The 12,406-nt window shown below is 40.4% G+C and overlaps 1 protein-coding gene across 2 annotated transcripts in view; it reads left to right on the top strand.

Annotated features, from left to right (window-relative positions):
* Positions 1–12,406, top strand: part of ccdc24 (coiled-coil domain containing 24) — a 94,541-nt gene that overhangs the window by 7,720 nt on the left and 74,415 nt on the right. Inside the window, exon 2 of one of the 2 annotated variants that reach the window (XM_060829869.1) lies at positions 7,082–7,251. The exons of the other annotated variant lie outside the window; for it this stretch is intronic. Coding sequence (XP_060685852.1) covers positions 7,082–7,251 — 170 coding nt within the window. The remainder of the gene's footprint in view (positions 1–7,081; positions 7,252–12,406) is intronic. 2 annotated transcript variants of the gene reach the window in all.

Raw genomic sequence — 12,406 nt, 5'->3', positions numbered from 1 at the left:
ATGATGATGGGATAGTGTAGGGGGACGAGCTGAGAATAGTTCACAGGTTGGCGCAACATTGAGGGCCGAAAGGCCTGTTCTGCGCAGTATTGTTCTGTATGCACCACCCTCAATTTAAAAAGTTTCCCTTCTGGTCACTTTTAACTATATTTTCTCTCACTTTAAACCTATGCCCTCAAGTTTTGGTCACTCCTACCCTGCTTCCAATTCCCTTTTTTTCCAGGAAGAGCATTCCAAAGATACTCTGTCCTCTGAAATGATTTCCTCTTGTCTCTCTCTTTTAGGCACGGTGGCTCAGTGGTTAGCACTGCTGCCTCACAGCACCAGGAACCCGGGTTCAAAGCCCACCTCGAGCATCTGTCTGTGTGGAGTTTGCACATTCTCCCCATGTCTGTGTGGGTTTCCTTTGGTACTCTGATTTCCTCCCACAGTCCAAAAGATGTGCAGTCTAGGTGAATTGGCCATGCTAAATTGGCTGTAGTGTTAGGTGCATTCATCAGGGGTAAATGTAGGGGAATGGGTCTGGGTTGGTTTCTCTTCGGAGGGTAGGTGTGGACTTATTGGGCCGAAGGGCCTGTTTCCACACTGTAGGGAATCTCATCTAAATGGGCGATCCCTATTTCTTGATTCTTTGTGTTCTCCACATCCTTGTCAAGACTGCTCTAGAATTTATTGTTCCGGACACGAGTCACTACTTGCTTTTTGTAACTCCAGACTTCTCTCATGAGAGAACTCTTTCATTTACGTATTGGTTGGTAAACCTTCTCAGAATTGCTGCTAGTGCATTGACATCCTTCACTGGGGAGACCAGTACGCTGTGCAGTGCTCCACTTGTGGACTCAACACTTCTCTAACTTCAAATAATTGTTGGTCTTGCTAATGTTGATCTTCCTTTGTCTGCCTCCTGTGCAGCCATAACTTTGTCTGCCTGTCACTGTTTAAGCACCCTACGGTCTGTATGACCTTGTTTGCTTTAATCTGCCCACACTGCTTGCAAAACAAAGCTTTTCACTGTACTGAGGTATATGTGACTACAATAAATCAAATCAAACAAGTGTCCTGTATAACTGAAGCATAACTAAATTATTGTGTTGAAGTCCTCTTATAATCCTAAACCTTTTTGTAATTTAATTCTGTGCCCACATAAAATTTTTTGTGATTCAAGTATGAGGATACCCAGATCTCTCTGCATTTGAGCTCTGTAATCTCTCAGCATTTAAATATTGCACTTTTTATTTTTCTTTGCAAATGGATAATTTCAGACTTTCCTGCATTTTACTCCACTTGCCAGATCTTTGGCCCCATCATATAATCCAACCATATGTCTTTGTAACCCCCTTGTGTTATCTTCACAACCTACTTTTCTATCTTTGTGCCATCAGACAATATGATAACCATACCTCCTGTGCTTTCTCAAGTTTTTCATGTAAATTGTAAATTGTTAAGATTCCAGCACCAAACCCTGTAGTACAACAATTGTTACATTTTGCTAACTTGAAAAAAAGACTCATGCCTATTGATTTCCGTTGGTCAACCAAACTTCCAATCGGGCTAATATGCTGCCCTCTATATAACTCACTTTTACTTTCTGTAATCATGTTTGATGTGGTATCTTATGCATTCTAAGAACAGGGTCATCCACCAGTTCGGGTAAAAAATGAGGTCTGGAGATCACAGCTGAAAATGTGTTGCTGGTTAAAGCACAGCAGGTTAGGCAGCATCCAAGGAATAGGAAATTCGACGTTTCGGGCATAAGCCCTTTCGGGCATTCCTGATGAAGGGCTTATGCCCGAAACATCGAATTTCCTATTCCTTGGATGCTGCCTAACCTGCTGTGCTTTAACCAGCAACACATTTTCAGCTCATCCACCAGTTCCTAATTATCTACAGCATATTTTCTAAACAATTTCAGTGGATTGGTCAAAGCTAGTTTCCTTTGCACAAAAGCAAGCCTGATTTCTTTGAACTAATGATCTAAATGCCTGCTATAATGTCTTTACAAATAGTCATTGGGAGAATGCTATCTGCCAATGTAATAGGATCATCCCTGAATCAAGGGAACATTGGAAAACTACAGTCAATGTCTCAGCTATTTCACTAGCCACTCTTAAGACCCTAAGATGAAGGCCAACAGGACCCAAGCACTTGTCAGCAATTTGCTCAGTACCACTTCTCTGGTAATTTTCCTGAATTCCTCCCCTCCTTTCCATTGCCTTATTTTTTTGCTACTCTGGGAATGAAGTTAGTACAGGACAGGACCAGGCCCTTCTGCCCATGTCTGTGCTGACCATTCTAAACTAATCCCATTTTGCGTGCATCCCAGGGTCCCTGTCCTATACCCTGGCTGTTCACATGTCTGTCGAAGTACCTCTAAAACATTGCTATTTCATCTGTTTCTACCACCTCCCTTGACAGGCACCTTCCACTTAACTTTTGTTTTACAAAAAATATGCCACGCCTGTCCTTTAAACATCACCCCCACCCCCTCCCCCATCTTATATTAAGAGTCTTAGTAATTTCAATTACCACCGTGGGGAAAAAGACTCAGTTTGTCCACCCTGTGCATGTTTCTCATAACTTTATATACTTCTATCAGGTAAAACCCTCAGCGTCTAACACTCTATAGCAAAACCAATCAAAGTTTGTCCAATCTGTCCTTATTGCTAATAAATCCAATCCAGGGAGCAGCCTGGTAAACCATGTTTGCACTCTTTCTCGTGTCATGTCGTTCCTGTTTGGCAATCAGAATTGCACACATTACTTCAAATGTGGCTTAATCATAGTTGTTAGGTGTATTCTCTACAGTGAAGACTCATGCAAAATACTTGTTCCATTGCCATTTCCTTAGCTTTCTATAAGATTAACACTCATCTTGTTAAATCGTTTTCTTTTTAAATATTTATAGAAACTTATCTATTTTTATATTTCTCACTAATTTTCTCTCATGCTCTATTTTTTCATCCTTATTTTTAGTCATTATTTGCTTTATATTCTGTCCATGCAATGACCTTCTTTACACAGTGACTGGCATTCACTGAAATTATGATTTTAGTCATGCACATCTGTGTTCTGAGATTTGTGAAATTTTTGCTAAAACTGACAAAAATACTTAAGTCAACATTTTGAATTAAATGCATACTTGGAACTAGATCACTGCACTGTCACTGGATCAAAAACATGGAATTCTCTGCCTGACAAAATAGATTGTGTATGTCTACATTGTAGGGGCTGCATGGTTGAAGAAGGCAGCACACCATGTTTTCAGATGCAATTTGGGATGGATAATAAATGCTGGCTCTTGTTGATAGTGGGTTCCCACTCATTACGCTTTATACTTTTGAAAAGAATAAGTTTCCCCTTCACCCTCTTGCAACTTTTGCTCAAAACTGAAATCTAATCCTTCTGGCCCTTAGAATAGCCAATTAGAACAGTTTTCACTACTTACCTTGCATGAATATGTTGTCATCTTGTACGCTTTATATCTTAAATTTCCTTTCAATCCCCTTCACTTCAAACAGAACTACCCAGCTGAAAATCTCACATCTTTGGAACCATTCTGGTAAATTTCTCTTTGCACCTGTTTAGGGACCCTTGTATCCTTTCTCAGCCATTGTAAACAGTTGTGGCTTAACAAAAGTTAGATTGTATGACATAGGAATTGAAGTAGGTTAGTCAGCTCATCCTGTCTGTTCCACATTCAGTAAGATCATGGCTGATCTGATCATTCTCAAGTCAGCAATATATAAGTCTTATTATCATAGCGCTTAAATGCTATACTGATTGAAAAATCTATCTTGGCCTGAATACAATTAATGACCCAGCCTTAAACTTGCTGTGGTAAAGAATTCAGTGACCTTGAGTGTGGAAAAAATCCTCATCACCCTTGTACTACGTGGCTGAACCCTTACTCTAAGAGTGTGTTTATGGTCCGAGACTGTTCCATAAGTGAAAACGACCTCTCAGCATCCACCCAACCAAGCCCCTTAAGAATCTTGTGTTTTAATAAGCTCACCTTTTTTGTTCTTCTGAGCTCCAGTGGGTACAAGCCCAACCTATACAATCTCTCCTCACAAGAAAATCCCTCCGTACCTGGGGTTAAGAGTGAATTTTCTCTGGACTGCCTCCAATGCTAGACAATCAATTCTTAGAAAAGGGAACCGAAAAATGTTCACAGCATATTAGATATGGTCTGACTAATGCCTTTTATACTTGAGCAAGATGATTTTTATTCTCCACATCCTTTGGAATAAAGGCCAATAATTCATTTATTGTTCCTACTGTTGGCTTAACTTGTATACTATCTTTTTGTAATTCATATTCAAGGGCTCTGAATCCCTCGTGTGACATCTTTCTGCAAGTTTCTTCATTTTAAATAATATTCAGCCCTTCTATTCTTCTTACCCAAGTGGGTAACTTCACATTTTCTCACTTATTTCATCTGCCAAATTTACGCTTACTCACTGAGCCTGTACACAGCTCTCGTCAGACTCTTTTTATTCTCACCACTTATCCTCCTATCTATTTTTGTTTCACCTGCAAACGTGTCTGTAGTACATTCACTTTCTTCTTCAAGTCATTAACATAAATTGTAATTAAATCTGTCCCTCCAGCACCTACTACTGTCGCACTCCACTAGTTAAATTTCTATCCTGAAAATGCTCCACTTTCCCGATGTCAAATATTACACTAACTTGTTACTGTTAGATCCTGTGCTGATATTCTGTTGTTTTCATTTTTTTTAAATCAATTTTGGTTTGGAGTTATGATCTGGGAATTGTGAACTGAGGATGACTTGTGGACTTTGGGACAGCTTGTAGTAAAAGGGAAGGAACAAACCAAAAAGAAATTGCTTGTTTGTAAGGCTAATTGCAGGCTAATTCTTGATGAAAAGGTTTGCTGCAGACAGTGAGCCAGAGAAGACTATTGTGTTTAAACAGATAGCCAACTGGGAGTTGGTTCTGGTAAATTGGAAGCAACCCTATGTTCAAGCAGATGGCAGATGTTGGATGGTAGTTGAGGTTTCTGTGAGGGGGTTGGGAGGGAAGGATGTGTGTGGCATAGGTGGTGAAGACAATCAGTCTGTCACTTGGAAATGGAATTGAAGTTTTATTTTGAATGATGTTTTCTGGGGAGATGAGCTTGGCTGCTGACAACACAGCATGAAGATTTAACAGCTGTCTGTCTAACCTCCTGCACCAGCTGCCAGAAACCCAAAGAGTAGAAAGTAGAAGGATTGTTATGTATACCTGAGTGAACTAAGAAGTGATGCTAATTGGCAGTTTTAGAAAAGTAACCAAGGAGTCCACATCTGTGCCTGTAAAGCAGTGTATCATGAAAGCCATTTAAGTAATTTGACCTGTTTTGCTGCTTTTATTTATTCCATAGTTGCATTTGTTTGTCTATCTTGTGTGTAAATGGGGGCTGAAAACTCACTTGTTGGGATTAAAGCAGAGACATTAATTACATTACTGTTATTTAATTTTCTTCAAGTCTTTTTAAGGTACAAATACAGGGCCTGGAAATTTATTCATTCACAAAGATTTGGAATTGGTTATTCAAATGTCAGGTCAGGTGCCGTTAGTGACTGTTGGGGGTCTTTGTTTAATTTTACTGTGTTGTAAATACAGAGGTCAAAAGGCTGATTTGGTTCTGCTGTCTGCCTTTGTGTGGTAACGTTTCTTTTTTGTTTTCCTCCCTTTTTGATTTAAGCATTTTACATTGGCAGTTTTCCAATTCTCTAGTATGTTCCAAGAATTTAGGAATTTTTGGAAGAGTAGTACCAGTGCACGCATGATATGTGTAGCTTCTTCCCTTAAAATCAGTGTTTAGCCCATCATGTTCAGTTGACATATCAGCCATTAACCTGTTAATTTGTCAAGCACATTTTCTCTAGTGGTAGTTGTTTTTATTTCCTCCTTTTCTCTCTCTTTTGCTCCATGACTATTTGGTGTTTTGGGAATACTTTAAGGGTTCTCTACATTTATAAAGATTCAGCATAACCACTCTCATTTTGTACTCAACAGCTCTGTTTGAAACCCAAGAATCTGTACACTTTGCTAACTATTTTCTTAATGTGTCCTCCATTTTCAAAGACTGGTTTGAAAATGAACCTCCCAAGGTCCCTCAGTTCTTGCACACAACTTATATTTACTCTACCTTCCTTTTGTGGAATTGCATCAGTTCGGCCATGTCTGTATTAAATAGTCTGCCATTCTGCTTGCTTGTCCATTTGATGCTGTAGGTGATTCTTTTCACTGTCATTGTTTCTTATTCCTCTTCTGTTTTGTTACATCAGCAAATTTGAAATTCTATTCTGTATTCCAAAAATGAATAATTTGAAAATAGGAAAGCATTGACCCTTTTGTTTATCACAACTCTGACCTTTCATTACAACTTGTGCTTGTCCTGAAGTCGATTTTTATCCAGTTGGACCTTCTATTCCATTTCAGTGCAAAAGTTGAACTTCATTTTTAATATATTGTGACTTTTTATTGGTGCTTTGGGAATTTAGTTGTTCAACCCCACTTATCATTCTGTGATAGTTACTGAATTTCCTTTGGATATTTGGCAGAATTGTGAACTTGATTTTGAGTTTTAGCAGAACAGGCAGTTGAACATGAAGATTGGCGCGGTGTGCGAGTTATCTGCTCTGCCAAGTGTTAGAATGTAAATGGAATGTTTCTGTTTTCTGTCAACATAACAAGTGCTAATCAGTTGAAATGATTGCAGGCTACTTCACAATTCAACTTTAGACACAATTGGACCTCAATTACAATGATTAAAATTTCCTCGCCTCGTGAGCCTGCTGTGTCCGGTTAAAGCACATAGACCTACAATTGCCCTATTATGTAAATCAACTGTCCCTGCTTTCCCTCTTCGGGCCCCACTGTAGTCCTGCCACTTCCTTTTTTTTCTAAAAAGGATCTCATGTGCATAAATTGCTAGAATATCCATCAGTGCATTGGCTGGTACTAAGGAGTCTTTGCAGTTTTATCACAGGAGAAATAATTGGGAAATTTTACAGAATTTTCACATAGAACAAGCCTCCCTGATTTCTAATGCATCTGGATTTGACACACAGCTATGAATGTGAACTGTGCTGAAGGTGACAATAGATTTTATGGTAACGTTGAAAACACTTCATCACTATGGAACATAATAAAGGAATGTGTCCCTCCAAGCGAGAGAAATGAAATCCGGAAGATTTTAGGAGCATCTTTAGTCGACCTCAGCCTGGACTTGCATGCAGAGGTGAGAACGATCAGTTTTATCTATCAGTGACTTAACCCTGGATAAAGCTGTTTGACCGGTCAGGTGTTTCTGATCTAAATTCACAAACTTATAGCACAGAAGGAGCTATTAGATCTGAATGGTGAGGGCTCTTTGAATGAGCTGTTGTACTTAGTTACACAGTCCCTTTTTTTTCAATAACCGTGAAAGTTTCAAATCCTCATGTACCTGTCTAACTCCCTTTTTTAAAGTCATTTTATGCATTTTGCTTTCACGACCACTTCAGGTCAGCGGTTGTACATGTGACAACCCTTCATGAACAGGATATCATCTTCTCTCAAGATCCTTTCCAATTGTTGAAATTTGTGACCTCTGGTTATTGGCGTGCTCACCAAAGCAGATACCTGCATGGATAGTTTACAGGCGAGATTATCTTTCCTCAGAACAAGATAAATATAATTTTATTCTGGCACATCTTGGAAGTTTTGGACTCATCAAAAATGTTACATAGGGAAGTGGCATTATGCCACCAAAACACTGCGTTCTTATCAAGAAATAAAATGTCATAATTTGAAATAAATACTTTGAGATAAATAAATTGTAGAACAAATGCCAAATTACTAATATCAAAATCTCATTGAATCCAATAGTTTGCATCAGCAGAAACCCAAGAAATCAAATTGCCCATTTATTTTGTACAATTAAGTTTATATAGCAAGAAAGCTTCATAATGTGAATAATTAGAAAAATGCACGAATATTATCATAATATATTCAAAAGTGAATGCCAAAGGTTGGGAGTGCCTGAGATGTTTCGTCCCATACGATTGTCTTTCACATTTGGAAACTTCATCTGGGTTGCTGTTGGAGATTTAATATCAGCAGTGGAAAATTGTGGAAGAAATGCACAGTAAAAGTTGTCATTTCTTACTGCTCCTGTATGTATGATAGAATGATGGAAAAAGACAGTGGAGTACCAGCTTTTGTGAAGCAACTAATTATGAAATCCTGCTGTTGAATTCTAATAAGCATTGCTTTAAAATAAGATGTTGCCCATTTAAGAGATGAAGCTTTTTTTCCCTCAAGGCTGGCAGTCTTTGGATCTCTTTTTCTGAAATGACAGTGGAAGTCAAGTATTAGAATATTTATAAAGTACAGCTAGATAGGCTGTTGGTAAGCAAGAGGGTGAAAGCTTATCTGGGTAGTGGGAATGGTTGAGGTAATGATAAGATGAACTATGATCTTGTAAGGTGTACAATATGGTCCCCTTATCAAAGCAGAGATATACTGGCATTGGATGTAATCCAGAGAAAGCTCACTGGGTTGATCCCAGGTATGGACGGATTTTCGCAGAAGAGATTGAGTAGTTTGGGCTTGTACTCACTACAGTTCAGAAAATGAGAGGTGAACTTACTGAAACATGTATGATTTTTAGGGAACTTGATATGATAGATGTGGAGAGTTTGTTTCCCCTTTATAGGATTGTCTAGGACCAGAGGGCGTAATCTGAGTAAGGGGTCACGCATTTATGACCGATGAAGAAAAATTTCTTGAGGGTAGTGAATCTATGGAGCTCTTCACTGTCGAGGCTGAGTCAATTTGGATATTCAAGGCGAGCTGAAAACAATTGTTAATCAATAAGGGTATCAAGGGTTATGGGGTTAACACATTAAAGTGGTGTTGAGGTTTATCGGACCAGCTATGACTGCTGGAGCAGTCTCCATTAGCTGAATGGCTTACTCCTTCTTATGCAATGGAGTTCCCATGCATTTGATTAAGTGCTTCTCCCAACACCAAGCTCACCACTGGCAAGGGCGCCAGAGTCCACTTCAGGTCAAATGACCAGATGTACATTGGTGACTTGATAGTGGTGTAGGTGGGAACTTTATTGAGAAGTGGAACAGTAATGACAGGTTCAGGAAGAACTGCAAATAGATTATGGGAAGCGTGATTGAGAACCAGTATCTGTTATAATCTTATGTCTAACCAAAGGTATTTTTTTTTCAAGTGAAGATGAGATAAAGAAAAGGATCCAGAGTTAAAGCTCTACCCACAAGCAATGCTTTAGTAAATCTGCAACTGAAGTGGAAAATTACTAATTAAGTAAAATTCCAGACTTCTCTTTGGACACAGCTAGCACTTTGTTGGAGTTGTTATTGGTAATGTTAGTCCTGTATTTTCTTGAAAAGTACTTTTTTTTTTGTTAGCCAATGTTTAGGGCAGTTTTTATTTTCCATCCCTAATTGTACTGGAGAAGATGTTGGTGAGCTGTTGCAGTTCGTGGTACAAGTACATGCATAATGCTGTTTGGGGGCTGGGGGATGTCGTTGTGAGAATTTGACCCAGGAACAGGATGATGTGTGGTTTGGAGGGAAACTTACATGTGAACACCACTGCCTGCTGCCACTGCCCTTCTAGGTGTTAGAGGTCACTGGTTTGGAAGGCAATGTCTTGGTGAGTTACTGCAGTTAATTTTGTGCTGCACTTGTACATCTGTTACGAAAGGTGTGACTATTGAAGGTGGTGGATGGAGTGCCAATCATGTGGGCTGGTTGGTGTCGAACCTGTTATTGGAGCTGCATTATCTAGGCATGTGAAGAGTATTCCTTCACACACCTGACTTGTGTGTTTATAGATGAACAGGCTTTTGAGTAGTCAGAAGCAGCATTCCCTTTAAGGTGAGACCGCTCCATACTTCAGTGCACAGTTATTAGAGCTGGCACATTGCGACGTTCTGAAATCGTTGTCATGCACATACTTCAGAGGCCTTCACTGCTGGAAAAAAAAGTAGGAGATGAGATACGCATTGTAAAATTCTGTTACTGATCTACTTTTGTGTTAAGATGGCTAGTCTAGTTCAGTTTCTAGTCAGTGGTGGACCTCAGGATGTTGTTGGTTCAAGATAATGATGGTAGTTCCATTGAGAGTCAGAGAGATTGTTTGGTGATGGCCATGTCTTTGCACTTGAGTGGTGCTTATGTTGTTAGCTATCACCTGAACCTGATTTTGGTGTCTTTGGACATAGACTACTTCACCATCTTCAAGTGGTGCTGTACATTGTGCACTTATCAGAAAACATCTCCACCCTCTTCTTTTATGAAGATGGGAAGGTCATTGATGAAGTAACTGAAGAGACTTGGTCCAAGGACACTACCCTGAGGAACAGTGGCGATGTTTTGTGGCTGAGTTGATTTTTTTTCAACAACCATAACTTTCTTCCTTTGTGATTGCTATGACTCCAAAAATGTATGACTATTTCCTGATTCAATTTAACTTACTTGGATTCCTTGATGTCTAATGGAATATACTTTTTTTATTTGCCCATCCTGCTATTATGAGACTTTTGAATGGACCTCTGATCTGCCTCTGCCTGTCTCTCTTGCCTGCCTGTGTGTCCACCTTCTCTGCAGCTGTAACAGCATGTTCTGCACTACACTTTGTATAGTACAATCTGCTTGTATAGCAAGCACAACACTTTTCACTGTACCTCTGCATGTGACAACAATAAATCAATCAATCAATCTAGAGTTTGGTTAATTTTGAGACATTTTGTCCATGTTTGTGCCAAGGCTGGGATTAGGCCGGAAGCTGAATCTGTCCAAACTGAGAATAAGTGGGCCGATTGTTGTGGAGTCAGTGCTGCTTGATTGCTCTGTTAATGGCGGTTTCCAGTATGTTGCTGATAATTGAGTAGTGTCATGGTGCAATAATTTACAGGATTGGATTTGTCCTGCTTTTGTGGAATGGACATGCCTGAGCAATTTTTCACATCGGTGATGTACAGCTGTACAGTAACTGTATCAGAACAGCTTGGCTAGGGGCATGGCAAGTTCTGGGCATAGGAATTCAGTCATGATGCGAGAATGTTGTAAATTGTTATAAAATCAAGCTGAATACATTCAAATGGACCCGCTGGCAATGGAGTTTTTCCTGTTACACACCACACCCCTTGACCTGCATTATTTTGCTGAAATATCAAACATGATCTGACGTGCTTTTGAATTGCCTTGCCCAGTAGGGGGTGCCACTGGGTTCACAACACAGTACTACTCATTCCTTCCTTGCCAAGGTGTGTATTGATATGAAGCCAATCAATGAGCACTGGTAACAAGGTATCAGGTATGCATACTTGACTGACTGGAGTGATCCAGAGGCCTCTTGATGCAGAGTGTGAGCCCCCGTGTTTCTTCCATATCTGCTTTTCTGAATTAGGGGCAACTCCCTGTAAACGCTGCGCCGTGACAATGTCTGGAATGCCTTTTGTTTTGGTTGGGTGCCTGTCGGTTAATAGTGGCGATGATTGAATTGCAAGCCCTTACCGTGACCGTGGCAGCTTGGTCAGCTCTGGCATTGCTATAGCTGACATCTGTCGTGTCCATGATATGGGCCATTTGATTATGGCCAATTGTTCGGGGAGGGAGATGGCCTTAAGGAGATTTTGGACATAGTGTGTTGTGAATAGGAGTGCTCGAAGAGGTCAGGAATCTTCGCTGGGACCAAAGTTGAGACACGCCTAAGGCGTACTGTGAATCTGTGGAAATTGACTTGTTTTCCCTGTGGCCAGGATACAGACTTGTGTCAGCGCAGAGAGTTCTGGGCTGAAAACAGTGGGGTGGAGGGAGGCTGCTTCTAACGTGTCCATGAGGGTGCTGATTGCGCATCCTGAAAGATGTGTTCCTAGGGGTGATATTGACGACTACTGTCTACAAAGAGGGTTAAATCCATTGGAGAATCTGAAGTGTCTGGTTGGGGAATGCAAGAAGTAGTTGTATTAAGGAGTCATGTGAGGATGGGGAAGCTCCTCTTGGCGGGGCACTGAGGACAGTTGCCGGGTTAGTGGTTGAGCAGGAGTAGAAGGTCAGGAAGGGGGTTGTTAAGAAGGGCTACCTCATACCAGCTGAGTCGAGCTTGTGAAAGGTGTTGGGTCTGGTGGGAAGTGAGGAGGGCTACAATCGGGTGTGACAAATAGACGATCAAGGGTCTCTGCAGGGTGATATTGAACACAGCTGTCACAAGGGTTTATATAACTGGCAGAACTTGTGAGCACGGTGGGAGTCCCCTGGCGACAGGGTCAAGGCGAGTTGAGTGATAGGCCACTGGCCTCTTGTGATCTGAGTCTGGGTTAAAACAGCAGTTGCGCAGTACTCTACATACTGGCATACAGCTGCAAGGGTCTG

This window comes from Hemiscyllium ocellatum, chromosome 9 (genome assembly GCF_020745735.1).
Source record: "Hemiscyllium ocellatum isolate sHemOce1 chromosome 9, sHemOce1.pat.X.cur, whole genome shotgun sequence".
Classification (NCBI taxonomy): domain Eukaryota; kingdom Metazoa; phylum Chordata; class Chondrichthyes; order Orectolobiformes; family Hemiscylliidae; genus Hemiscyllium; species Hemiscyllium ocellatum.
This window is presented reverse-complemented; position numbering and strand designations above follow the sequence as displayed.